Source organism: Garra rufa, chromosome 15 (genome assembly GCF_049309525.1).
Source record: "Garra rufa chromosome 15, GarRuf1.0, whole genome shotgun sequence".
Classification (NCBI taxonomy): Eukaryota; Metazoa; Chordata; class Actinopteri; order Cypriniformes; family Cyprinidae; genus Garra; species Garra rufa.
The window spans coordinates 27,669,161-27,695,981 of NC_133375.1; the positions used below are offsets into that span (position 1 = coordinate 27,669,161).

Here is a 26,821-nt window from a genome sequence, read left to right on the forward strand (position 1 = left end):
CTGACAGAAACTTGCGGTTTCCTGGTCGTTTTTTACATACATTAAGTCACGTTAAGCGTTTTTCACGTTGTTTAACTGGTTACCGGCATACCGGGGCGGAAATGGGTTTACACAGCAATTACGTATTTCCGGCACAAAATACGGAAGTTGTGTGAAAGGTCTATAAAGCCCAACAAGAAAATTATGTCATGGAAACAAAATATCACTGTGCCGGTTGAATTACATTCAAAGTAATCATGACAGATGAAAAAAGATCAGGGAGAAAAAGGCTGGTTGTCTTCCAACAGTAACCTATATAAATAGGAAATTAATAAATAACGTGTAACCTATAGGGAGATTGTTACAAATCGTTACTAATAAGAATTTCAGGTGAAGAGAATGTGCAATAGTGATATTTAAAAAGAGAAATAGACCTACATGCTAAATAGTTAAATAATTTAAATAATGTAATATAACAAATTATCTCTGTAGACTGATACTAATAAAACAATAGCTTCTTTTGACTATATGCATGACTCCAGAATAAAAATAAAAAAAATCAGTTTAAGAAAAAAAAAATCACATTCAACACAAAAAAAGTACTGTATACAGACAATACAGATACAACAGATAGCTTATGTGCTGTTTTTCATATAACCTGTGGGGGCAGCATCGCCCCCGTTAAGGAAAAGTCGCAAGTTAAACGGGGACGAAGAAACGTCTCCCGCGGATTTCGACTTGTCTTTTTCGCATTTGAAGATGTGAGATTTTTATATCGTAGGTTAGTTTTATTTTTTATTCAAAAAGATGGCAAGCCTCAGTCAGGAACTAAAGCGCTGGGCTGTTGAGGAGCTCGAGTTGCCAGCAGCCAGACTCCCAGATGACGGCTATATAAAAACGTTAGTGAGTTGTAATGAATTATAACATGAATCCTTGACAAATATTTCAGACTCATCATGTGTTTACATTTTTTCTAGGTTGTGTGTCGGTCCTGGAGCTTCCATTTGGAAGTATATCACGCAACATGTTTATAAGGAAAGGTGAGATCTCAAGATTTCACAATGTCTATGCTTACTACGTGTTCTTAAATGCACTATTTCTGATTAGTTCTACAATATTTCTTTAACATATATCTTGCAGGAACGTTCGAGTCATGAGAGGGAATATTCAGTGGTATCCTTTAAGTTTTCTGACAATGTGATGTTTTAATATGCATATATGTAATGTTACACTACCAGTCAAAAGTTTTTGAACAGTAAGATTTTTAATGTTTTTTTCTGTTCTCCTCACCAAGCCTGCATTTATTTGATCCAAAGTAGGCCTACAGCAAAAACAGTAAAAAATGTTAAATATTTTTACTATTTAAAATAGCTGTTTCTGTTTGAATATTATTTAAAATTTTATTTATTCCTGTGATCAAAACTGAATTTTTTTTAGCATCATTACTCCAGTCTTCAGTGTCACATGATCCTTCAGAAATCATTCCAATATGTTGATTTGCTGTTCAAGAAACATTTTTTATTATTATTATCAATATTTGAAACAGTTGAGTACATGTTTTTTTCAGGTTTCTTTGATGAATATTAAGATCCAAAGATTAGCATTTATCTGAAATAAAAAGCTTTTGTAACTTTCTACACTGCCATAATTTGTATAATTTTTAGGGGTAAAGAAATTATAGAAATTAATACTTTTATTTAGTGAGGATGCTTTAAATTGATCAAAAGACATTTGGAGATGGTAAAAACATTTATGATGTTACAAAAGATTTCTATTTCATATAAATGCAGTTCTTTTGAGCAGCAAATCAGAATATTCAAATTATTTCTCAATGATCCTGTTACTGGAGTAATGATGCTAAAATTTCAGCTTTGAAATTTGAAGGAATAATTTACATTTTAAAATATATTCAAATAGAAGTTATTTTAAATAGTAAAACTATTTCAAAATGTTTTTGCTGTACACTGGATAAAAAAAATCAGGCTTGGTGAGCAGAAGAGACTTCTTTAAGTCTACTGTTCAAAAACTTTTGACTGGTAGTGTAAGTGAAGGAGTACAGTGGTGTTAAAAATATATATTTTTTAAATCTTCAGTCTGGTTACTCTTTCAAATGGAGTGCACTTATATATCACAATGTATGTTAAATTAAGACATTTACCATTTTTTTACATTTAAATTAAATAAATATATTTATACTTATTAATACATATTTTTATGACACATTAAACATCACATATACGAAATATGGTTGTTTCATGAGGCCAACCACATTATTATTATTATTATTATTATGTATCTTTACTGTGTTGTGTCAAAATGTTGAAAATCAAGTTTTTACTTTAATATTAACTAAATTGTGTTTGTTTGAGCTGTGGAATTGTTCCTTGACCATCTAATTTCTAAGGTACAAAGTTTTACAAGATAAAGAGGTAAATAAGTACTTAATTGCAATTTGTTATGCTGCTTAAAAGTATTCATAAGCACAGCTTAAAGTTGATTATTTTTTGTAGCTTAAACAGTTGAAAAATCAAAATAAAGATGCAAGAAGGCTTGAGCTTCAGAGAGAGATTGATGCCCTTCAGACTGAGCTCAATCAGCTGGACACAAAAATCAGTCGAGTGGAGGATCAACTTGCTACTGAAGGTGAATGCTCTTATTCTACCTTTCTGTTCATCTTCATGTTCTTTTTTACTACATAAAACTGTTTTTCCCCCATATAGTTGTAAGTCATCAAAATGGTCTCTAATTATTTTCTTAACGGTTTATCGTTTATTATCCTTTTTAAAAATACATCAGAGTATGGAATGGTATATTATGTTGTCGTTGTTACTAATATTTTCTTGTTGCTGAGCAGAGCAGAACATAAACAGGAGCTGGGAGGACTTCATGGAGAGCAGGCATAGACAGATCCTTTTGGATTCTTTCAGGCAGCGCTGCGCTGAGGAGAGAAACATACTGTTAGAGGACACAAACGTGATTGGCACACAACGACATGCCCTGGAAGAGCTATCCAAGTAAGCCACCTTCAGGCAGTCACATTTCTATTGCAGCTTTTTCAAAGACTGATTGAAACAATGTGGTAAAGGAGAAGTTCACTTTCAGAAAATAATTTACAGATCATTTATTTATGCCCTTGTCATCCAAGATGTTCATGTCTTTCTTTCTTCAGTCATAAAGAAATTATGTTTCTTGAAGAAAATATTTGAAAAATGTTCTTCATATAGTGGACTTCTGTGGTGCCCTTGAGATTGAACTTCCAAAATGCAGTTTAAATTCAGCTCTAAACGATCCCAGCCAAAGAAGGTTCATATCTAGCAGAACGATCTGTTATTTTCTAAAAATAAAAATAAAATTACGATTTATATATTTTAAGCTCAAATGCTTGCCTTGTCTAGCTCTACAATGTGCATGCGTACTCTGTGTACTTCGGTTTAAGACAATTAGAGCATGTTGAAAATCTCATTTTCACCTCCAACTTCAAAATCATCCGACATCGCTGTTTTACTACTTTTGTAAAGAGAGGTTTGACCTTCTCTGCATGTTTACTTTGTAAACACTGGGTCTGTGCTTCTGCAGTGATGTAGAACAATTTTAGAGGAGAAAATGAGATGGGAGTTTTTCAACCAACCCTAACTGTATTGAATCAGAGTACACAGAGAACGCATGCACATCCCAGAGCTAGACAAGACATGCACTTGAGCTTAATAAGTATATAAATTGCCAATTTTTAAAAGAAAATAACCGATCGTTCGCTAGATAAAACCCATCTTCCTCGGCTGGGATCGTTTTGATCCTTTTGAAGCTGCATTTAACCTGCATTTTGGACGTGCAAACACACTAACGCCATAGAAGTCCAGTATGGAGAACATTCCTCAAAAAACATCATTTCTTTACAACTGAAGAAAGAAAGACATGAACATTTTGGATGACAAAGGGGTAAATTATTTGTAAAATTTTGTTATAGAAGTGAAATTCTTTAAAGCTGCTGTGTGCCATATTTTGATGCTGTGTGGATTTTTGTTGAATAAAAGCGTTCATTTCTATAAAAGCGCTGAATGATAGTATATGACACAAAACTGTAAATCACACTATTTCTCTTCTTGTCCAGGAAAGCAGAGGTAAAGCTGGTTTTTGGGCCATCTGACAGTTCAGACAGTGAAGCCGGAGCTGATCCTTTGGTTTTAGTAAGTGTTGCTGTATTTAAAGGGATAGTTCACCCAAAAATGAAAATTCTTGCATTAATTACTTACCCTCATGTTGTTCCAAACCCCTAAGATGTCTTCAGAACACAAATTAAGACATTAATCTAGATATTAATAAGGACATTGTTAAAATTGTCCATGTGACATCTGTGGTTCGCGAGAGTACAACGCATGCATGCGGTGCAGCTGACGTAGAACCTGGATGCGCTTCACCTTGTTAGCAAGCAGAGGAATGCACACTCATGTGTCGTAAACACACGCTGTTGACTGACACGGACAAGAAGAAATTGTTGAATAAAGTTATTTTTGTTTTCCCAAAAAGTATTCTTGTAGCTTCATAACATCATAGTTGAACCACTGATTTCACATGGACTATTTTAACAATGTCCTTACTACCTTTCTGGGTGTAGTAGTGTTGCTGTCTATGCAGGGTCAGAAAGCTCTTAGATTTCATCAGAAATATCTTCATTTGTGTTTTGAATATGAACGAAGGTCCTATGGGACTGAAACAACATGAGGGTGAGTAATTAATGATAGAATTCTGTGTGAACTATCCCTTTATTAGTGTTTGTGATGCAATTGACCACTTGTCTTTCCACTGATTGTAACTCATGAAATACCATTTCTGTCTCATTTCAGAAAGATGTGAGAGAGCTCTGCAGTGAGAGGGTTCTCTTCTTCCAGTGTCTGCTAGAGAGTGAACTAAACATGAATCCATCCACTGAGTAAGACGCACAGGCTTTTGATGCTGATATTGTAGATGGAAAAAACGTTGCACTTTTGCCTTGTTGATACTAATTCACTTGTTTTTCTTTCAGATTTACTCATGAACAAAGGAAAGCAGTGATCCAGCACTGGACGAGTGCAGTGGAGGTAGATGAAGACACTCCTTTTCAGGAGGATGCAAGTTTGTTTATGTGTCTGCATACATCAACTTTTGAAAATATCAATATTTTTAATTTTCAGAACGTTCTACGCTCTCATCCGCCAAACCAAGTGCTTTCAGCTCTGCAAGCCTTGAACTCCAGACAGCAGGTGGTGTTAGAGGAGAAGATTGCAGCTTTAAATGTGGAGCGTGACGTTTCGGATCTAGGGTATATTTTTACACTGTAATGTATATTCTCCAAACCCACTCCATAAATGATCATGTTATTGAATTGATTATTGCTTATTACTCAATGCAGGTTTCGTTATGAGAGCGATCACCTAATAGATGTATCGGCTGAACAGGAAGGGGAGTTACCACCTGTCTGCAGTCTATTACAGGTGATCATTTAAAATGGTAGTCCTGGTGCATTGTACACTCATTTTCTTGTTGCTCAGGTTGTATTTGTGTCTTTGTGCTCGCAGTCGGCATGGGATGAGGTGGAGCAGAGTTATTTTGAACTGGCTCAGACTCGCAACAGATGTGGGCAGCTGGAGACTGAAGTCACGGCTTTGATGACAAAAGCAGAGGCAGCACACGGATCAGATCCAGTGTCCAGGTGAAATTTATTTTTTGTATATATGTTTGAAAAAAACTTCTAATGTATACATATAAGCATCATAGTTTCAGCATTGCATCAAAGGAATAAATCATCACAGTCATTTTAAATTGTAGTATGTAATAAATTGTATGTAATATTACTGTTTTTACTATATATAGTATATATTTAAAAAAACATGTTTGTGAGCAGGTGTGTGTTTGAGTTGGAGATGGAGGGTGTGAAGCAAGCAGCAGTCAGAGACAGCATCAGAGAGCAGTGTGCTCAGCTACAGATGCAGGCCAGAGAGGGGCAGGATGCCATCAGAACCCTGCAGACACAGTGGCAAAGCGTCATGGACTTCAGACAGCTTGTGGTAAGTAATTGTATTTATTGCTGGCAAAGGACTGCTAATTCACTGTCTAGAGTTGGTATGTGTGTGTTTTTCTGTACAGGACAGAAGACAAGAGCAGATAAGGCGCCTGATCAAAGGAAACTCCAATGTGAAGACTGAGTTAACTCGTGTTCATGCAGAGGTATTGTCTCATGCAATACATTCTTTAGTCTTAATAAGATAGTTCACCCCCCCCCCCCAAAAAAAAAAAATTTGGGAATGCGCATCAAAGACTGACACGAAAGAGAAGAAATGGCTGAATTAAGTCGTTATTTTTGTTTTCTTTGCACACAAAAAGTATTCTCATAGCTTCATAAAATTATAGGTGAACCACTGATGTCACATGGACTATTTTAACAATGTCCTTACTACCTTTCTGGGCCTTAAACGTTATAGTTGCATTGCTGTCTATGCAGGGTCAGAAAGCTCTCGGATTTCATCAAAAATATTTTAATTTGTGTTGTGAAGATGATTAAAGGTCTTATTGGTCTGAAACAACATGAGGGTGGGTAATTAATGAAAGAATTTTCATTTCTGGGTGAACTATCCCTTTAAGTGTCACAATCCTTCAGCAATCATTAATATGATTTAGTTCTTGGTGCAAACTGCTGTCCCACAACCAAAAAAACACTTTTAAAAAAGCATTTAAGTATTCAAATCTGGATATTTACTAAGATTCTTCTATTATCTATTGAAACCCACAATAATATTTAAAATGTCAGTAAGCTTAATATATATAAAACCGTAATTTATTGGGTACTTTCAAATGGGAGCTGGCTGTCCTGGACTCTAACCTCTAAATTTTAACTTATGAAAATATTGAAATTTTTGTAATATTTTTTCCATTGTCATTTTTAAAAGTATCTTTTTTATTCATTTAAAAAGTAAAGTAAAAATTTTTTTTTTGTAAATTAGGAAACTTTATGTAAAAAATGTGTCCCGCATTTTTCATGTCACTACTAAAACTGTGTATGTTTTAGTCCATTGGCTGAGACTGATTTTAACTACACCCCTAAATTTATGTTCAGAAAATTTTACTCTCTACTCTCTAGTAAGTAGATAGGCCCCATCATTTTGAGGTAAATGTGTTTAAAAAACTGAAAAATCTGTGTAACTTTAAGGAACGTCACTGCCGAACACATTTTTTCTACAATTAAACACCTTTTTGGAAGTTTTACATTTAGTTTTTATGTTTACCACTGTTCAGAACTCTGCTAGCTAACCATGCACCAATTAGCATCTTTGAGCCATGTTCAAAAGTATCTAAAATTGTCACTACCGAAACATTAGGTGGTGTTTCGGTAGTGGCATCTTTGTGTTTATTTGGGTGTTATCCCATAAAATTGTAACTACCGAAACAGTCATGACTGAAATCATGTCATCATTGTTTCAGTGGTGACAAAAGGGAATATATAATCCTTTATTTGGGGGAAATAAACAATTTTAGTATGGTTATGCAAAATTTGAGTATGTTTTACAAGTGTTTTAGTATGCAAGTTAAAATTCTGAAATGTGATGTGGTCGCTACCAGCATTACTGTCACTACCGAAAATGTGCAGTCACTACCGAAACATAGGATGTTTTGTAAAAAATAAAATATACTGAGTTATCAACTAAGATGTTATATTAGTTTTTGGTTCAATGTATATTCAAACTAATGAAACCTTAATTTTGAAATCCGTATGATCAACTTTTTGATTGGATTTAAAATACAACAAATCTCATAAATTTCCCTTGAAATTGTTAAAAATTTATTTGTTAATGATTTACCTCTGAAAAGTTTTTAATAAAATAGCAAAAAACAAACAAACCAAAAAAAAAACTACAATGTAGATGTAAGCAAAATCTTAATAGGCCAATATAACCCTTTTACTTAAATTATATATTACTGTGTTTCGGTAGTGACACATTTGAGGGAAGGACAAATAAAATATGATATTATACAATTTGCATACATACAAATTTTTTGGAAAAAGACATTTCCGGCTTTTACCTTGGACTAATTCTCTAGAATGGCCCATATACAATGATGCTTTTTTTCCCAGGTTGGGCAGTTTGTTCAAGAGAAGCTTAATCCTCAGTTTGGCAGTGTGATTAAAGCCAGCGGTGGACTGCGCAACTCTGTGTCACAAGGGGCCAAGCACTTTAGCTGCGTAGCACTGGCTGCACTGGATCGCAGGATCATGAAGGGGTCAGCAGATCTACCAAAGTCAATTTTTTTTCCTCCAGTGCCCTTGTATATGATACGATGCCTCACTAGCATTTTCAGCTGATTTGCAACATGAAGTCAGAGGCCGAAGTTGTTAAAGGTTTTCTTGGTTACCATTTGCACGTTAATAGTGGATAATCACAGTATCATCGGGGGGAGGGAAATCATTCTCTAAAGCTTAATATCTGTCGTGACCTTTTTTTTTTTTTTTTTTTTCCCCTAATCAGCAGTGGGCAGAAACCAGCAGCAGCTCAGCTTTCCATCCACCGGATACAGTCCCCAGCTTTCCACAAACTTTGTGAAAGTCTTTCATTTCCCTTGTATATGGTGAGATGCTCACTTTTAATCTCTTAATACTCTTCAATTGTTAGCTAATCAAGCAGTAGTTAGTAAGTCCATTGTTTTACCACCTACAGTAAAGCCAAGTTCACACTATAGGAATTTAAGCCTGATTTGCAAGTCAACGAGCTCGCTGACAGGTTGGGCTGTGATGAGGAGGAAATCAGTAGGAGGTGATCAGTGCTCAGCAATCTTTGTGTGAACTACTCAACGACACATCAAAGAGGCTCGCTGAGGGCAAACAAATATCTAACATGCTAAATATCTGGACCAGTCAACCGACTCGACATCACATAGTGTCAGGTGTTGTGAGGAGCGACAGTCAGAGAGAGCAAGGCATGGGTTGAGGTCAGTGAAAGAAAAACAGCAGCAAGCAACATTGACTTTAAGAAAAGTGTGGACAAGAAATTAAGCACAATTTTTCAAAATAAATCGTCGAAGCACAAAGGTCTTCTTGATGACCGGATAGAGTCGATGGGTGGCAGAGTTGTCAGTTCGTGTAGTGAGTGTCATGTAGTGGGAACTAATCAAACGACTTCAAGACAGACAAGTCGTTTCAAGTCGTGTATTGTGAACTTGGCTTTAGTGTCACCTTTCTGATAATTGTTTTTGTCATACAGATTAAATATGTTTGTCAAAAATCAACAGTATCCATATCAACTTTTTTTTTTTTTTTTTTTTACTCAAAATGTAGAAAAAGTGAACAAGGGTCTTGTTTTTCTTTGCCAGGCTCCAGAAGAGCTGTGGTCTCAGGCTGCAACTCTAAGACTGGAGTTAAGAAATCTGCGCAGGCTTCTTCAGCTTTTCTCAGAGTCATCAGCAGACGTGCAGAAGCTGACAGCACAGCTACCATCGCCTGATCAGCAGAGTATGTCATTTAGGCAATTTTCTCAAATTTACACCACTCCTTTTTGCCCCAAATTGAAGTTTTTGTGAGTGGTAAGAGACTAGATTTGTTGCTATAAGAGAATTTCGTTCTGATGTCTGTTTCAGCATTGGTGCAACGTGTGAAGATGGTAGATGAAGAGATCCTGCAGATGTTGCTCCCACGTGCCCGTGAGCTCACGCAGAGGTGCTCGAAAGGCCTGCTTTACACAGAACAAGTGAAGACTGCCATCTCACATTGGTAAGCCATGACATGCTCTCAAATGTTTCCAACACGGGCCCTTTGTGGAATGGTCAAATCACCTTTATTTTATAGAGCGCTTCAAAGCAGATTCACGGTATTAAACCCAAAAGTAACAGAATAAATGATACAAACTTTTTACATTTTTTTGAATACACTACCGGTCAAGAGTTTTTAAACAGTAAGATATTTAATTAAATAATACTCTTCTGCTCACCAAGCCTGCATTTATTTGATCCAAAGTACAGCAAAGTAGTAATATTGTGACATTTTTACCAATTAAAATAACAGCTTTCTATTTGAATATATTTAGAAATTTAATTTATTCCTGTGATCAAAGCTAAATTTTCAGCATCATTACTCCAGTATTCAGTGTCACATGATCCTTTAGAAATTATTCTAATATGCTGATGTGCCATAATCAGCATTTATCTCAAATAAAAAGCTTTTGTGACATTATACACTGTACAATTCAAAGGCTTGGAGACATTAGAAATTAATACTTTTGTTTAGCAAGGGTGATTTTTGAAGGATTATATGACTGAAGTAATGATGCTTAAAAAATGCTTTAAATTAATATAATATTCAAATAGAAAACAGTTATTTTAAATAGTAAAAATATTTCAGTGTTACAGTTTGCTGTAGTTTGGATCAAATAAATGCAGGCTTAGTGAGCAGAAGAGACTTCTTTAAAACACTGAAGCTACACTACCAGTCAAAAGTTTTTGAACAGATTTTTAAAGCTAAAGCATCAATACTGATTTCTGAAGGATCATGTGACTGACTGAAGTAATGATAATATAAATTCAGCTTTAAAATCACAGGAATAAATTACATTTAAAAAAATATTCAAATAGAAAAGTTATTTTAAATGGTAAAAATATTTCAAAATGTTACTGTTTTCGCTGTAGTTTGGATCAAATAAATGCAGGCTTTAAAAATCATTCAAATCTTACTGATCAATAACCTTTGACTGATAGTGTAGTTTCAAAGCTAAAGCATCAATACTGATCCCAAACTATGATTTTAATCAAATTAACGCGTTGTGCAGGTGGGAGCAACCAGGTCAGTTTGCCCTGCCAGAAATGCAGAGAGAGGGACTGACTTTCCAACAGTGGCTTCAACGATGGAAACTGGCAACAAAGGAAACCTGACAACTTTATCTGTACATAATTTATATTTCATTTTCTTTCAATTCACACTTTTCTCACACTCAAAATAACCTGAGTAGGATTTTTTTTACAGTTATTAGCTTTTCTGCAACACATTTAGTTTGTGAAAAAAAATGTATGCACTTTCTGAATTTCTCAATAAATAATCTAATAACCACTGGAATAAAGGAGCAGTTGTATGTCTTTTGTTTTGTGGTCTCCTAAATCTCCCTACTGATGGTAGATGTTAATAAGAAGCAGAATACTTGTGCCGTTACCAGTGTTTTTGCGTGTTTAACTTCAGTATCCCCTTGTAGGATCTTGTGTAATGAGACTGTTTATGTAATTATTACTGTATATGAATGGTAACAGTAGCCGTACTTCTACTGGGTTAGACCAAACATGGATCCGTAAACACAATTAGACACTTTGTGATGACTGCCTATGGGCATCCAGCTTTTATTGATGTAAGTTCAGGTCATTTCCTGTTGAAGAGACACTATTGTAGCGTATAATCAGAATGTTTATTCCTGTGTGGCCCTTAAAGTGTGTGATTGAGAACCTGTGTGAATGGACTGCTGTATAATAAGTGTTTTTGAACAGTAAAATGTCAGGCTGTGTTTTCAAAGCTAATAAGGAAGCCAACAGACTATAATTCAAAAGTCTGGGGTCATGTTTTTGGATAGAAAAACAAATCTCACTAAGGTTACATTTATTTGATCAGAAATACAGTATTGCAATAACCCAAGAAACATCAATGTAGAAAACTGTTGCAAGGCAAGTTTATTTATATAGCACATTTTATACACAATGGCAATTCAAAGTGCTGTACATAAAAGGAATTAAAATCATAATAGCATAAAAATCAAAAATAATCATCACAACAATAAAAAAAGAGAATTTAAGATGATTTAAAAATTGATTTAAAATTAATTAGCACAGTAAAATGATTATACATAACATAATGCAATCTGTTCGGATGTAGCACAGTGCTCATTCAATAAATGCACAACTGAACAGATGAGTTTTGTGTCTGCATTTAAATGTGGCTAATGTATTAGCACATCTGATCTCTTCTGGAAGCTGATTCCAACTGTGGGCGGAAAAATGGCTAAAAGCGGATTCCCCTTGTTTTGTGCGAACCCTTGCTATTACTGACTAGGGCTGCAACTAACGACTATTTTAATAGTCGACTAGTCACCGACTATTGAAACGATTAGTTGACTAATCGGATAATTATTCAATTTTTCTCAAATTTAGCATGAGATTGCTTTAATTATGTGGAAAATTATAGTAAACACAAGAAAGAAGGGGGTACTTCAATAAAAGATGCATATTTTGCTGCTGATAGGCCAATTCATACTAAAAGTAAATAAAAATGCCCTGTCTAAAACCAATTAGGCACAGTGCTCGGTCAGTAGTACAGACATAAATGCATAAATTAAGAAACTCTATAATTTTTTTAATGGACAGGCACATTTGTTTTATAAGAAAAAATAAATTAAAATCAAGTAAACATTTTCTTCCTGTAAAACATCAGCAGCAATAAAACAGTAAACAAAAATGTATATCCAAAACAAAACGTATTGGCTTTTATTTAAATCTTACCGAGGCCAGCCAAACTCCGTTTCATTCAACTGTCCGACGTGCTTTCTCTTTAAATGTTCGTGCATCACAGAGGTGCTGCCGTGATGCGCAAGGACTGCTTTACAAACCATGCAGGTAATATTTTAATTCGCCGTAGCAGGCTAAAATGCTCCCAAACTTTACTCCTGTTTCATACATACTCAGTCTGCAGTGCGTCTACAGTCCGTGTGCGTTACATATGCTGTGCAGAAGAAGCACAGACTCGTTTTGCTTTCACACAGAACGCGTTTGCAGTCCGTACATTGTGAACGTTCTAATCCGTTAACATGGGTATGAAAAAAAAAAAGGCACTGCAGACGGAGTATGTGTGAAACGGGCGTGTTTTGGTACGCGCAGCTGCTGCGTTGGACGCCGCCATTTCTGTATGTTATCGCTCAGCATAGAAGCTGCGTATGTGCGGCAGAAAGTATGTCTCGGCAGAAAGATGCCTCACTCGGTTGTCTGGCGACAACATCGACAATGAAATTCATTGTCGACTATTTCTATTATCGATTTTTGTCGACAACGTCGACGAATCGTTGCAGCCCTATTACTGACTCGATCCTAGAGATCTGAGTTGTCTGTTAGGTTTATATTCAGTGAGCATATCTGCAATGTATGTAGGTCCTAGGCCATTGAGTGCTTTATAAACAAGTAAAAGTACTTTAAAATCTATCCTAAACATAACTGGAAGCCAGTGTAAGGACCTGAGGACTGGCGTGATATGCTCTGATTTTCTGGTTCTAGTCAGAATCCTGGCAGCAGCGTTCTGTATGAGTCTTCTTGAGAAGGCCAGTGAGGAGACCATTACAATAGACCACCCTGCTTGTGACAAGTTTCTCCAAGTCTTGACGGGAAACAAAACATCTAATTCATGCAATGTTTTTGAGATGATAGTATGCTGATTTAGTTATTGCTTTGACATGGCTACTGAAACTGAGGTCTGACTCCAGAATCACACCAAGATTCTTGACTTGTTTTTTTTACCCCTAGTGTCAAGGTACGCATTTACCTTATGAACTTCATCTTTGTTTCCAAATGCAATGACTTCCGTTTTCTCCTTGTTTAACTGAAGAAAGTTTTGGCACATCCAGCTGTTAATTTCATCAATGCATTGGCAGAGGGAGTCAATGGGGCTGTAGTCATTTGGCAATAAGGCTAGGTAAATCTGGGTATCATCTGCATAGCTGTGATATGCAATTTGGTTCTTTCTCATTATTTGATTTAGTGGGAGCATATACAGGCTGAACAACAGCGGCACCAGAATTGAGCCTTGTGGGACTCCGCATGTCCTGGACGTCCACTTAGACTTGTGCTCTCCTATACTCACATAATTGCCTCTCCCTTCTAAGTATGACCTGAACCATCCCAGAAAGCCCGACCCAGTTTTCCAGTCTATCTAGAAGAATGTTGTGATCGACTGTGTCGAATGCAGCACTGCTTGATGTTTTGTACTGCTTGATGTTTTGGTGGAAATTGTGACACTTGCAGAATTATTTGATAAATAGGAAGTTATTTAATTTTTTTTTTTGTACCAGTGTATAAGATTTTTTATTGCATCGTTGCTGAATAAAGTATGAACATATGACATAAAAAGCCATTGCTTGAACCCATTGCTTTTTAGCTGTACAAAACTGCAAATTGGTGTGCTGTACTATAACCTCTTAGCATTCCTGTCAAACTTAACTCAATGCAATGCTAAGGGTTAAAGTACTATCATAATTATGAACACAGGTTTGTAGCACAGTTTTACCGTTAACTGGACCTTATTCATATAACGAGTATTTCATATAATGTAGTAATTTTTTTTTTTTGTATGCTTTCACGATTTGTTTGCTAGGAAACGTTTCTAAAATATGCTAAATATTCATGTTTACCGATTCAAACCTTGTAAAGATCATTTTTCAAATCGCAACTTCATACTCTCCAACAAATGACAACAAAGCATGTCTTTTTCTCCAGGGTGTTTTATAATACTCAATATCAATTTTAAGCAACTGAAGTTAAAAACTGAATTTTCTTTCATATACATTTTTTCACTCTCACAATCAAAAGATCACTCATTAGAATGCTTACAAATGATTCCAGAGGCAGCTGTGTCACAATGGCTATTTTTTTTTTTCTTTACACCCTGATTCAATGGCATTGTTTCTGGCTTAAGGCTTGGGATAGCATGTCATACATTACAGATACTTCTCTGTAACCAAAAACAATCACACATAAAATCTCGAACTGAACTGTACACATAAAAGTAAACATAACATTTGAACTTAAAATGAAATGTCAGGGGGAGGGGAAAAAAGTGTTGTGGATGAGACAGCAGATCTTCTGGTGTAGATCTCTGCCTTTTATGTCCAGTCCACCGCATGTGATTAATGACATAGATATGTTATAAAGACTCGATCCACTTGAGCAATTATCGTATTCTGGTGAACAGGTTTAAAACTGACACTGATTCCTGAAAGACAACCCGAGAATGACAATTAGTAATAAACTTGAGGAAAAGCCAGTATATCACACACAAAAAAAGAAAAATCTTACCTTTGTTGATCGTGTTTTACTAAATACATTCCAAAAACGCAGAGTTTCATCACCTGCACCAGTCACTATCGCCTCTCCATCAGGAGACATTGCCTTCAAGATAAAAGGAAAACATCAGTAAACAGCATTCAAATGTTCTTTTACAATAAATTTGGCAATTTTTAAAATAAAACACCAGAAGTTCAAATACTTACCAGATAGAGCACCCTATACGAGTGGCCGGTCAACTTGGCTACTTGTGTGAGCGAGGGGTATTTCCACACGAGGATCTGGTTCTGAGAATAACCGTGTGTGCTGACCTGGAGACATTGGAACATGCAATAAGAGTCACCATCATGCCTATTTGTCTAGACCTACAGCTATAACCAACCATAAGTATCAACACTGAGGATTTGGTCTAGGGCTGTTACCAACAATTATTCTAGTAATTGAGTAATCGGTCGATTATTCTGACGATTAATCAAGTAATCGGATAATTATAATTAGTGTGTAGTAATTAGGGCTTTTACTAATGATTTTTTTTTTTTGCTAATCGAGTAATCTGTAGATTATTCTGACGATTAATTGAGTAATTGGATAATTATAGGGCCCTATGATTTCTGCGATACAGAAAACATGGACAGATGGATAAATCAAAAGTAGCAAACTTAAATCAAAATGTGATATGGTAGAATATTAAGCCACATATTACCAATATTACAGTTTCTTTTGAGAAAAACGGTCATATCATATAGGCTACAAACAGAAACTTGAAGGCCTTCACAGCAACTCGTCAAAATAAAAGTTCGGCTTAACTTAAAGAAACTGCGACAGAAACCAGAAACACATTACTTAATGTAATGATACCAGTACTACTACTACTAATAAAATTATAATCAAAACATTAAGTATTTAGCAGAAATATTATTTACCAGAATTTATTTAGAAAATTTAGAAAAAATTTAGAAAATTACTAGAAAAATGTAAATACACCGCATTTCAGATAAAAAAGTAATAATAATAATAAAAACAATACATTATTATTATTAAAAAATAAATAAATAATTGGAAATTCTGTAAAACTCAATTAATTAGACTGTCTTTTTACTTAATTAAATGTAATTTAACCATTAAAATAGAGTGTAGAAAATTTTAAACAAAAACAATTTGGAAATAAGTAATTTCGTAATTTTATTTTAGAAATAAGATTTCATAAATTTCATAATTATATAATTATAATAAATTTTTTAGGTAATAAAATAATATTAGTAATAAGGCAATTATTAAAGTATCAAAAATAAGTAATCATATGGTTTTAATGAACAAAACTTAAAATACATAATTATAATAATAGAGCTAACAATATAGCTAATGGACATTACGCATTATAACAAATGCCTGCAGAGGGCACCAACGGCATGATTTTTTTTTTTTTACTTTTACTTGTTTTACTTTACTGCACGATCTAATCCTTGTTTAATACTGACTAAACATTTAATTCAAACGTCCACTTAATATTTAGTATTTGACCATTTCTTTACGACAGAAATGCTACAGACACTGTAACTTTTTGAATAAGTGGACAACTAAACATGTAAACTCAGAGTGAGGGTATTGTGTATTGTATTGTCCAGTGTTTGCATAGGTTTATAAATTACTTACCTTACAAATCTGACAAAATGGAACATTTTGTTCTCAGATTACGTTATAATAAACCCAAACTCACAACATGCCGAGATGGAGTCCGAGACGCTCCACAAACGTAAATGATAACAGTTTGTGTGGAGCAGCATTTACTGTGAACGGAGACACTCTGAGACGCACGTAACCTACACGCATGTAAATAATTACCTGCATAGTATATATTTATTTAATTGAATCTTAGCAAAATATCATTATGCTTTTTTAATTGGTTTATTATATCACACAGCCTTGGAAAATGGTCTAATACGGCGTTTGATTTCAATGCACCACTTCCGGTATTTTGCCGGCTACTTGCCAGAGTTCTGGAGTACTCAAACTCTATCGAGGAATCGTGACAGCCCTAATTTGGTCAGGTGATCATAATAAGCATACCAGTTCGTTGGTGTGTTTGGACCAGGCCAGGTTGCAGACTTGTGAGCCTGTGTCGATACACTGCAGTGGCTGCGCTGTGAGAGTGTTCCAGAAGCGGATGCAGCGGTCTGCCGTTCCCCCTCCGGAGGCCAGCAGCCCGTGTTGGTGAGGAGACCAGGCAATGGCCTTCACTGCGGCCAGGTGTTCTGTGTATTGCTGCATTGGTAACACGCTCGAGTGATTCCACACTAACAGCTGCAGGGATCAATCACGGGAATACTTTTAGAGAGATGATCTTTCTCGGGAATACTTTTAGAGAGATGATCTTTCTCGTGCCAGTTTATTTGATTATTTTGTACATTTAAAATACACACACACACACACACATATATATAATATAATAATATATATATATATATATATATATATATACACACACACACACACACACACACACACACACACACACACACACACACACACACACACACACATATAGCTGTAAGGTCACCTTGTTGTCATTTCCTCCAGAGGCAAGCAGCTGATGGTCAGTGCTCCATTTGAGTCCGCAGACTTCTTGTCTGTGGCCCTGCAGCCTGCGCTCTGACTGCAGAGGGGGCGTCCTGATGTCTCTCTGTAGGATCATTCGGTCCCGGCTGCCTGATGACAGCTGATCTGCATTCCAGGCCAATGCACCTAAGGGCAGATTTCTCAGTTTTCACAACAGGTTTACCTTACACATACATTTCACTAGAATGTGAAGCACATGATGGAAAGATGGAAGAGCAAGAGTGAACATACAGCCTATAGTTTAAATGTTATCTGAATGATCCACAGCTGGTTTTTTTTGTTGTTTTTTTATTAGTGATTTTTAATTTGAAGATTCGGGTGAATTTAACTGATTTTGTTTTCTGGGAAACATACAATTATCTTCTGTAGCTTCTGAAGTGCAGTAATAAATAAAAAGAAAATTAATGATTCGGCAAAATAAGACAAATGTACACATCTTTATTCCATTCAAAAGTTTACATCCCTGGCTCTTAATGCATCATGTTTCCTTTTGGAGCATTTGAACCTTTTGTAATAGTTGTATACGAGTCCATCAGTTGTCCTCAGTGTGAAATGATGGATCTCAAAATCACACAGTCATTGTTGGAAAGGGTTCAAATACACACAAATGCTGAAAACCCAAAGGATTTGTGGGACCTGAAGGATTTTTCTGAAGAACAGCAGGCAATTTAACTGTGCAGGATAAACAAGGGACTTAACAACTATTAACTATCACTAAACAAACAAACAAACAAAAAAAAACAACAGCTGTGGATCATTCAGGTAACAACACAGTATTAAGAGTCAAGTGTATGTAAAATTTTGAACAGGGTCATTTTTAAATTCAGCTATTATTTTCTCCTGTGGACTATATATAAACATCCTTTATGTGAATTATCTTAACATTCTGCAGATTCGGAAAGGCCTATGTAAACTTTTGACTTTAACTGTATTTTAAAATGTAATTTATTCCTGCAATGGCAAAGTTAAATTTTCAGCAAACATTACTTTAGTCTTCAGTGTCACATGATCCTTCAGAAATCCTTCTAATATGCTGATTTGCTGTTATTACACTACCACGTTCAAGGCCCAGAAAGGTAGCAAGGACATTGTTAAAATAATCGATGTGACATTAGAGGTTTAACCTTAATTTAATGAAGCTACGAGAAGAGTTTTTGTGCACAAAGGAAACAAAAATAAAAACTTCATTGAACACTTTGATGCACGTTCAAAGCGAATTTCTTCAAAAATATCTTAATTTGTGTTCTGAAGACGAACTAAGGTCTCTAAGGTTTGGAATGAAATGAAGGTGAGTAATTAATGACAGGATTAGCATTTTTGCGTGAACTACCACTCTAATGCACACTTGCTGTATAAAACTATTAATTACACCTTGACAAATTAATTTCAATGATTTTTCTATATTTCCCAATCAAATTATAAGGATTAAAAACAAATCTTACCAACTCTTGCTGTGTGTCCCTCCAAGGCGAACAGCTTTTTGCCGGCGGTAGCATCCCAAATTTGTACAAAGCCTTTGTGTGTACCCACAGCGACAAGATTTCCCTATGAGAGAAGAACGGTCAGACCACAAAGCCCAGAAAGCAACTTCTGACAATCCAAGTCATAGAGTTTAACTCACTCTTTCCGACCAGCCCACAGATGTAACCGAATCACCCTCCACTGATAGGTCACATAGTCGTGTTACCTGTGGACAAAGCCAAAAACAAACACACAACTTACTCCCTGGAATACTTGGACTATTTTTTTAAATTTGGATAAACAGCTAATGTATCATATGCATACTTGACTGGTGCAGGCACTCCAAAGGTAAACACAAGTCCCCAGTCCAACGCTGAGCACATTTAAAGAGGACCAGTCCACTAAGTTGAGGTAGAAGTCATCTTGTAGCTCCGGTGCATCTAGCACCTTAAAAGGAATCTTGGAAATTTTTCGTGTTGGTTTTCTTGGCGACCGCAGCAGCTTTTGACTATAAACAAAAAGGAAACAAATCAAAACAATGCATTTTACTAATCAATTACATATTTTTCAAGAGTAGACTCAACTTACCTTTTGCTGCTAACAGGGGAGAGGGAGTACGGGGAAACACTGTTATCATCAGGTGTGGATCTTTTGGCACTGAGCGAATACTAAACACACAAGGACAAAGCAGGTGTAAAAAACCAGATAAAACACTCACGTGGCATCAAATGAACAGATCACAGGATGAGAGAGACTTACACTAAAGAGGCTCCTCCTCTCGGGTGTGGAGGGTTGTAGTCTTCTATCTTCTGTTTGAGGATCAAGGACCTTCTCAATCCCAGCCCCAAGCAACTCGTTCTTCAGCAATGCAGAATACGCCAAGCCATCCGCTGTCAGACAACACCATAAATGAGGGAATTTACACAAGTAGCACAAAACAAGAGACGAGTATCATATCTGATAATGTGATTCATCAAGAATTAGGTTCATTCAGAGCACCAGTCAAAAGTTTTTAACAGTTTTTTATAAGGAAGTTTCATCTGCTCACCAAGCCTGCTTTTATTTGATCCAAAGTAGAGCAAAAACTGTAACATTTGGAAATATTTTTACTATTTAAAATGTCTGTTTTCTATGTGAATATAATTTAAAATGTAATTAATTCCTGTGATCAAAGCAAAATTTCCAGTATCATTACTCCAGTCTTCAGTGTCACATGACCCTTCAAAAATCATTCTAATATGCTGATTTGCTGTTCAAGAAACATTTATTATTCTTTTTTTTTTTTTTGGTAAAATTATACACTATACCATTCAAATGCTTGGAGTCAGTAATTTCTTTTTGGGAAAGAAATTATAGAAATTAATACTTTAATTTAGCAAAGAAGCTTTAAATTAATCAAAAGTGATGATAAAGCCATTTCTAATGTTACAAAAGATATCTGTTTCGGATAAATGCTGTTCTTCTGAACTCTCTATTCACCAAAGAAATTATAGCTGTTTTCAACATGGTAATAATAGTTTTTTGAGCAGCAAATCAGAATATTAGAATTATTTCAGAAGGATCATGTGACTGGAGTGATGATGTTAAAATTGATGTTAAAAATATCACAGAAATACATTACACTTACTATATTCAAAAAGAAAACAGCTATTTTAAATATATATATAAAAAAAAAATCAAATCAAAAAAACAAATAAATGCAGGTTTGTCAGCAAAGGAGACTTCTTTTTTAAAAAAAAAGAAAGAAAAAAAAAAAGTTTGGTTTCAAAAACTTTTGACTGGTAGTGTAGTCGGTCACCGTCTATAAAGAAGATACCATATGACTTAACAGATTTATGCTTTTAGTTTTAATGCAGGTAAAATCAACTTCACACTCACCTTTGCCGGTATCTGATGTTGCATCTTTGGTTTTTTTATTCTGGCTTGGTGACTTTTCATTTTCCTGTAATATGAATAAAAAAGAATGAACTTGTCACTTCACATTCCTTTGATTTAAATCAAATGAAATATTGATTACTAGTATTTTTAAAAAATCATTTTCACCCACATTTATTCTGTGGAAGTTTATGCTCCAGTTAGCTCCAGCTCGAGACGGTATGAATCTGTCTCCATGCTTGCTTGGTGATGATAGTGGTGACTCAGGTGTGGGTGTAAGGTGACAGATCACATCTTTTACTTTCTGTATACAAAAATGGATCAATTTAAAAACATTCAAATTTCACAGAATTCAACTCTGCAGTATTTAAGATGACAGACTTACCATGGGGCTGGTGTTGTCATTCTGGACATTGATTTGCCGCAGTAACCGGCGCTCATAGTCCTGATCCATGGATGTGATTCAGAATTCTGGGAATGTGGAGATCCAGGGGTGCCTGAAGTGCATTCATGAAAACAACATAACTTTTTTTTAGAAACTACATGAGAGAAACATTATTTTAAGAGAAGGTTACAACGATGCGACTGTTGTTAAAGGGCTACACTTCTAGGTGGCGTTCATTTGTTGTCTGGTTAACGAGGCAGAAGGCTGCAAGACTCATCAGCAGATGCCATCTGCTCAATACCCCATAAACAGGTGTTAGAGAACAGCTGCTCAAGCGACAACTTCCAAACAATAAGAACACGCAGACAACAAGAAGCTGGACTACAATTCCCAGTTCACAACAATTTATTAAAAGACCCTTTCGTTTGGTTGCCTAAGCAAACAATGACAGTAAATCTTACGATACACTTTTAACTGATAAAATACGTTAAATATTTATTTGCGAACAGGAAACGTTAAGGCAAAATATATACGTACTGCCAAAAAGCAACTAACCCACAATTACTCAGTCCTGAATGAAGAGACACTAGATTTCTTTGTCAACACGGCTAACTATCAACACCACAGTTCATTTATGAAAATCTCATTATTATATATCAGCTGAAACAAAACTAAATGTATACATTAATAAAACAAAAGAAGATGTAGTATTCTCCTACACTGATTATTATCATCTTGGTGTTTCACAATGGATTACTGAGCAGCTAGTTAGGCTAATCTGACCCCACAAATAATCGGACCTACCTTGACAACGATATTCGGTGAATTTAGAATCTGATCAGCAGAACCGTATCCAAAACAAACGCGTCGACTGTAAACATTGAACAAATGAGAATATGTTTGATAATGGATATAAGATACGCTGCTCCGATGTTGTTAGCAAATCGACGCTGTTGTTATCGATGGCACCGCAAGGGATCATGGGACTGAGTTAAACGTTGACGTCACGACATTTGAAACAAAACAAAAACGTTGCTGTTTTTAAAAGTGCAAAGATCAACTTCAGTTTTATTGTACGGAAAAAAAATGAAACTATCAAGCGTTTGGTTAAAAAGTACATGCATTTGTAGCAACAGCCAAAAATACGCTGTATGGTTTAAAATTATACCTTTTTCTTATATGGCAAAAATCTTTAGTATATTAAGTAAAGATCATGTTCCATGAAGATATGTTGTACATTTCCTACTGTAAATATATCAAAACCTAATTTTGATTAGTAATATGCTTCATTTGGATGAATTTAAAGGAAATTTTCTCAATATTTTGATGTTTTTGTCAAATTGTTGTATCTCGAACAAATATTATCTTATCCTAACAAACATCAGCAATACATCAATGGAAAGCTTATTTATTCAGTTTATTATTATGATGTATAAATCTCAATTTTGCCAAAAAAAAAAAAAAAAAGACCTTTATGGCTGGTTTTGTGGTCCAGGGTCACATTTTTATTTTTAAGCAAAATTAGTAAAATCTATTTTTTCCCTTATAAATGTAACTGAGTAATAGTACACACATTCTGTTTAACAGAACTCAAGAAAAGCGCATATTTCCCCAAACCCAAAATAATATTTAAGTACAGTAGTGAAGTACTTTTTATTAAAATACTTTATCCCTCTTGTTTATTTTATAAAGCAACCTTATTTCCAGTGAAATTATACAAAATAGGAAAGAGAGAAGAAATGCCACGTAAAGTCGCTCATAAATGTATATTATCATTCTAATTTCTTTTTCATTGTACTTACTTTTATTTTGACAAGAACACTTTAGACCGGAAGTGGCGCCCCATAGCGTACCGCTCTTTATGGCCGTCTTGGGAACATGTTTGTTCTACTTCTGTCCTCTTTGATAATGTTCAAACGTCACTAAATCACAAAAACAATACTCTCCGCTGTGTACAGTTTTTATTACCAGACGTCGCAGAAAATGCCACGTTCATATTTAAAAACAGACGAGGCGAGAGATGCTGCGGAGATGAAATATTTGCTTGCATCCAAAATTAGGAGGCGAAAAGAAGAAATTCATAACTACATACTAGAAAGGCGAGCTGAAATTACCAAACGAATCAGATATCGAAGGCATCTTTACCTCAATTACCGGAGCACAAGAACGGTAAACTGTCATTTCTTTATAAGACATCTGTAGACGTTATTGAAATCACGATAATGCTCTGCAGAGTTTGCATATTAGTCTAGTCAGTTATATTTATATAGCACTTCATACAATACATACAGTTAAAGTCAAAAGTTTACACACACACACACACACACACACACACCTTGCAGAATCTGCAAAGTGTTAATTATTTTACCAAAATAAGAAGGGTCATACAAAATGCATGTTATTTAGTACTGACCTAAATAAGTTCACATAAGAGACGTTTACATAGTCCATAAGAGAAAATAATAGTTGAATTTATAAAAATGACCCCGTTCAAAAGTTTACATCCACAGCTTTTTGTTAAGTGATAGTTGTTCATGAGTCCCTTGTTGGTCCTTAACAGTTAAATTGCCTACTGTTCTTCAGAAAAATCTTTTAGGTCCCACAAAGTCTTTGGTTTTTCAGTATTTTTGTGCATTTGAACCCTTTTCAACAATGACTGTATGATTCTGAGATCCATCTTTTCACACTGAGGACAACTGAGAGACTCATATGCAACTATTACAGAAGATTCAAACGCTCATTGAAGCTTCAGAAGGAAAAACCATGAATTTACCTTTTATAAATTTGAAGATCAGGGTAAATTTAACTTATTTTGTCTTCTGGGAAACATGCAAGTATCATCCGTAGCTTCTGAATGGCAATACTAAATGAAAAAAAGATATTAAGGCAAAATAAGAAAAATGTACACGTCTTCATTGTGTTTAAAGGGGTACACCCCTGGCTCTTAATGCATCGTGTTTCCTTCTGAAGCATCAGTTAGCGTTTGAACCTTCTGTAATAGTTTCTGTAATATGAGTCCCTCAGTTGTCCTCAGTGTGAAAAGATATCTTATTCAGGTCAATACTAAATAAAAATATAACATGATCTCTCTTATATTGGTAAAATAATTAAATTTGCAGATTCTATGTAAACTTTTGACTACAACTGTATGCTTTACAGTAATAAACAGCAAAATAACAGAATTCAACGATGCAGACTTTTTAAAATGTGAGATCATTCAGATAAAATTCATAAATTCTGAAATGAATTCTATAAAGCTGTTCTACAGGAGACTATCGTGTCATTATCAGTTCAAGTGTTTTAATCTGATTGTGTCAGTGCAGTCAACACATAATGAGAGAATAAAATAAAATCAGTGCAATAAAATAATTGCTCATCCATGCAGTAAGCTTATTTTTTTCTGTCCATGCTTTAGTTACCATCACCAGATGAAGAAGATCTGCAAAACCATGTCCCGATCCCTGCAGACCCAGACTGGTGGGAGAGAGTTGTGATGACAGAGTTTGGACCAGAAGACTGGCTTGACAAGTTCCACGTCACAAGAGACATCTTCCTCCTTCTGAGCACTAAACTCAAACCCCAGCTCGAGCAAGTGTATATAGAACAAAGCGGACAGATCATTACACTGGAGAGATGCATTGCCATGGCCTTAATGCGTTTGTCCACCAGCGCAGAATACTGCTTCTTAAGCGAACTCTTCGGTGTGCCCATCACAGCTGTGTGTCGGTGTGTACGAGAAGTGTGCGAAGCCATCATTTTGTTACTAAAACCGCTTTACATGCAATTACCAGCAGATCATGAACTTGAAGAACACGCAGAACACTTTCATACTCTGTGGGGTTTTCCTCATTGTATTGGTGTCATTGACTCCCTTCACATCCCTGTTAAATCGACAGACACCCAGGATTGTTGGAATCCGAGAGGATGGCACTCTGTGGTGCTTCAGGGTGTGGTAAACGCACAAGGTACTTTCTGGGACGTTTGTTCTGGTTTTACAGGCAGCACGGATGACATGACCATCTTGCAGAGCTCAGAGCTGTGGACTATGGCAGAACAGGGCAGATTCTGCTCTCAGCCACCCAAAGAACTCATGGGTCAACAGTTGGGATTTCTGCTGCTGGGGGATGAGGGTTATTCTCTTCAGACCTGGCTGCTGAAATGCTATCCTCCATCGGCAAATCTAACTCCGGAACAGCAAACCTTCAACGTTCAGCTGAATCACGGCCTTAAAGTCATTGAGAATGCCTTCCAGCGCCTTAAAGCACGATGGCAGTGTCTGCACAACAGAAATGACAGCAATGTAGACTTGGTATCCAAGATGGCTGTAGCTTGCTGCATCTTGCACAATATCTGTAATGTGTATAACAGCCCATTTAAAGAGGAGTGGGTTGAAGCACTTAGTCAGAATGAATGTCCACAGCCTACAGATGTGTCTACGGTCTATATAGATGATCCAAACGCTGAGGCAGTTCGTTCTCTGCTCTGTAGCTATTTTGAGCAACCACAGAAGATTAAAACACTTGATCAGTCTCTAATAAGCAGCCCGGGTCTGTCAGTACCTGAGCCATCTCAAGAGGACAGTGCTGGAATGGCATAGCTTTTGTATTGACTGATCATTTTATTAACCTGTTTATAGTTGCCATGTAATATTTTGAAAATAAACATAGTTTAGCAGGCAGAAAGTGTGTACATTTATTGTATTTAAATCCTAGTCTCATATTTTAAGATTCTTAAGATTACTGTTTTATTAACATTTATAAATAAGTGAATTTTAAAATGACTTTTAAATCATTTGACTTGGTTTTATGCTTGCATTAGTTTTATTTGGCATCTAATGTATTAATATTGTAAACAGTAGATCTATCACAAAGTGATTTTCTCTTTGTGTTGAAATAAATAAAAATATACTACCAGTTAAAAATATTTGAACAAAAATTTTGTGTTTTTTTTTTAAAGACGTCTCTTCTGCTCACCAAAGCACAGCAAAAAAAAACAGAAAAATTCTGAAATATTTTCACTATTTAAAATAACTTCTCTATTTAAATATATTTGAAAATGTAATTTATTATTATGATCAAAGCAAAATATTCTAATTCTAATATGCTGATTTGCTATTATTATCAATATTTAAAACAGTTGAGTACATTTTTTTTCAGGATTCTTTGATGAACAGAAAGATCCAAAGATCAGCATTTATCTGAAATAAAAAGCTTTTGTAACATTATGCACTGTACTATTCAAAAGCTTGAAGTCTGTATATATAAAAAAAAAATTTGGGAAAGAAGTTGTAGAAATTAATACTTTTATCTAGCAAGGATGCTTTAAATTGATCAAAAGTTATGATAAAGACAGTGTTACAAAAGATGTTCATCAAAGAAACCTGAAAAAAAAATTATAATAATAAATGTTTTTTTGAGCATCAAAACAGAATATTACAATGACTTCTGAAGGATCGTGTGACTGCAG

At 35.3% G+C, this 26,821-nt stretch overlaps 3 protein-coding genes across 4 annotated transcripts; 2 read left to right on the plus strand and 1 right to left on the minus strand.

The window, feature by feature from the left end:
• Window positions 1-710: 710 nt before the first annotated feature.
• haus5 (HAUS augmin-like complex, subunit 5) lies at window positions 711-11,040 on the plus strand. Of its 2 annotated transcripts, none has more exons than XM_073819590.1 (19): window positions 711-878; window positions 957-1,019; window positions 1,120-1,152; window positions 2,384-2,408; window positions 2,490-2,622; window positions 2,834-2,993; window positions 4,088-4,163; window positions 4,821-4,906; window positions 5,000-5,054; window positions 5,148-5,275; window positions 5,366-5,447; window positions 5,532-5,665; window positions 5,858-6,020; window positions 6,100-6,180; window positions 8,084-8,229; window positions 8,475-8,574; window positions 9,316-9,454; window positions 9,580-9,712; window positions 10,764-11,040. In XM_073819590.1, exons 1-19 carry the CDS (start codon window positions 787-789, stop codon window positions 10,864-10,866), a joined length of 1,932 nt encoding a protein of 643 aa, XP_073675691.1. In that variant the 5' UTR covers window positions 711-786; the 3' UTR covers window positions 10,867-11,040. The 2 variants fall into 2 exon arrangements, with proteins under 2 accessions (XP_073675691.1, XP_073675692.1); XM_073819591.1 differs by having other exon boundaries at window positions 8,478-8,574.
• Window positions 11,041-14,438: 3,398 nt separating this feature from the next.
• Window positions 14,439-22,332, minus strand: fzr1a (fizzy/cell division cycle 20 related 1a). The gene is made up of 14 exons (XM_073818976.1): window positions 22,160-22,332; window positions 21,356-21,467; window positions 21,143-21,274; window positions 20,974-21,037; window positions 19,855-19,985; window positions 19,684-19,763; window positions 19,420-19,603; window positions 19,256-19,321; window positions 19,077-19,179; window positions 17,576-17,760; window positions 17,086-17,319; window positions 15,225-15,329; window positions 15,031-15,123; window positions 14,439-14,947 (listed from the first exon to the last, which is right to left on the minus strand). The coding sequence occupies exons 2-14, from the start codon at window positions 21,422-21,424 to the stop codon at window positions 14,906-14,908; spliced, it is 1,488 nt and encodes a 495-aa protein (XP_073675077.1). The 5' UTR covers window positions 21,425-21,467; window positions 22,160-22,332; the 3' UTR covers window positions 14,439-14,905.
• Window positions 22,333-23,198: 866 nt separating this feature from the next.
• On the plus strand, window positions 23,199-26,278 carry LOC141287536 (putative nuclease HARBI1). Its single transcript, XM_073819698.1, has 2 exons — window positions 23,199-23,524; window positions 24,771-26,278. The coding sequence occupies exons 1-2, from the start codon at window positions 23,339-23,341 to the stop codon at window positions 25,950-25,952; spliced, it is 1,368 nt and encodes a 455-aa protein (XP_073675799.1). The 5' UTR covers window positions 23,199-23,338; the 3' UTR covers window positions 25,953-26,278.
• Window positions 26,279-26,821: the final 543 nt, after the last annotated feature.

Coding starts and splice junctions, on each gene's coding strand:
- haus5 (XM_073819590.1), top strand. CDS start 787: ATGGCAAGCCTCAGTCAGGAACTAAAGCGCTGGGCTGTTGAGGAGCTC. Junction 6,181..8,083: donor TAACTCGTGTTCATGCAGAG/GTATTGTCTCAT, acceptor TTTTTTTCCCAG/GTTGGGCAGTTTGTTCAAGA. Junction 9,713..10,763: donor AAGACTGCCATCTCACATTG/GTAAGCCATGAC, acceptor CGCGTTGTGCAG/GTGGGAGCAACCAGGTCAGT.
- fzr1a (XM_073818976.1), bottom strand. CDS start 21,424: ATGGATCAGGACTATGAGCGCCGGTTACTGCGGCAAATCAATGTCCAG. Junction 17,761..19,076: donor GGGACACACAGCAAGAGTTG/GTAAGATTTGTT, acceptor ATCTGCCCTTAG/GTGCATTGGCCTGGAATGCA. Junction 14,948..15,030: donor GTAAAACACGATCAACAAAG/GTAAGATTTTTC, acceptor GTTGTCTTTCAG/GAATCAGTGTCAGTTTTAAA.
- LOC141287536 (XM_073819698.1), top strand. CDS start 23,339: ATGCCACGTTCATATTTAAAAACAGACGAGGCGAGAGATGCTGCGGAG. Junction 23,525..24,770: donor ATTACCGGAGCACAAGAACG/GTAAACTGTCAT, acceptor TCCATGCTTTAG/TTACCATCACCAGATGAAGA.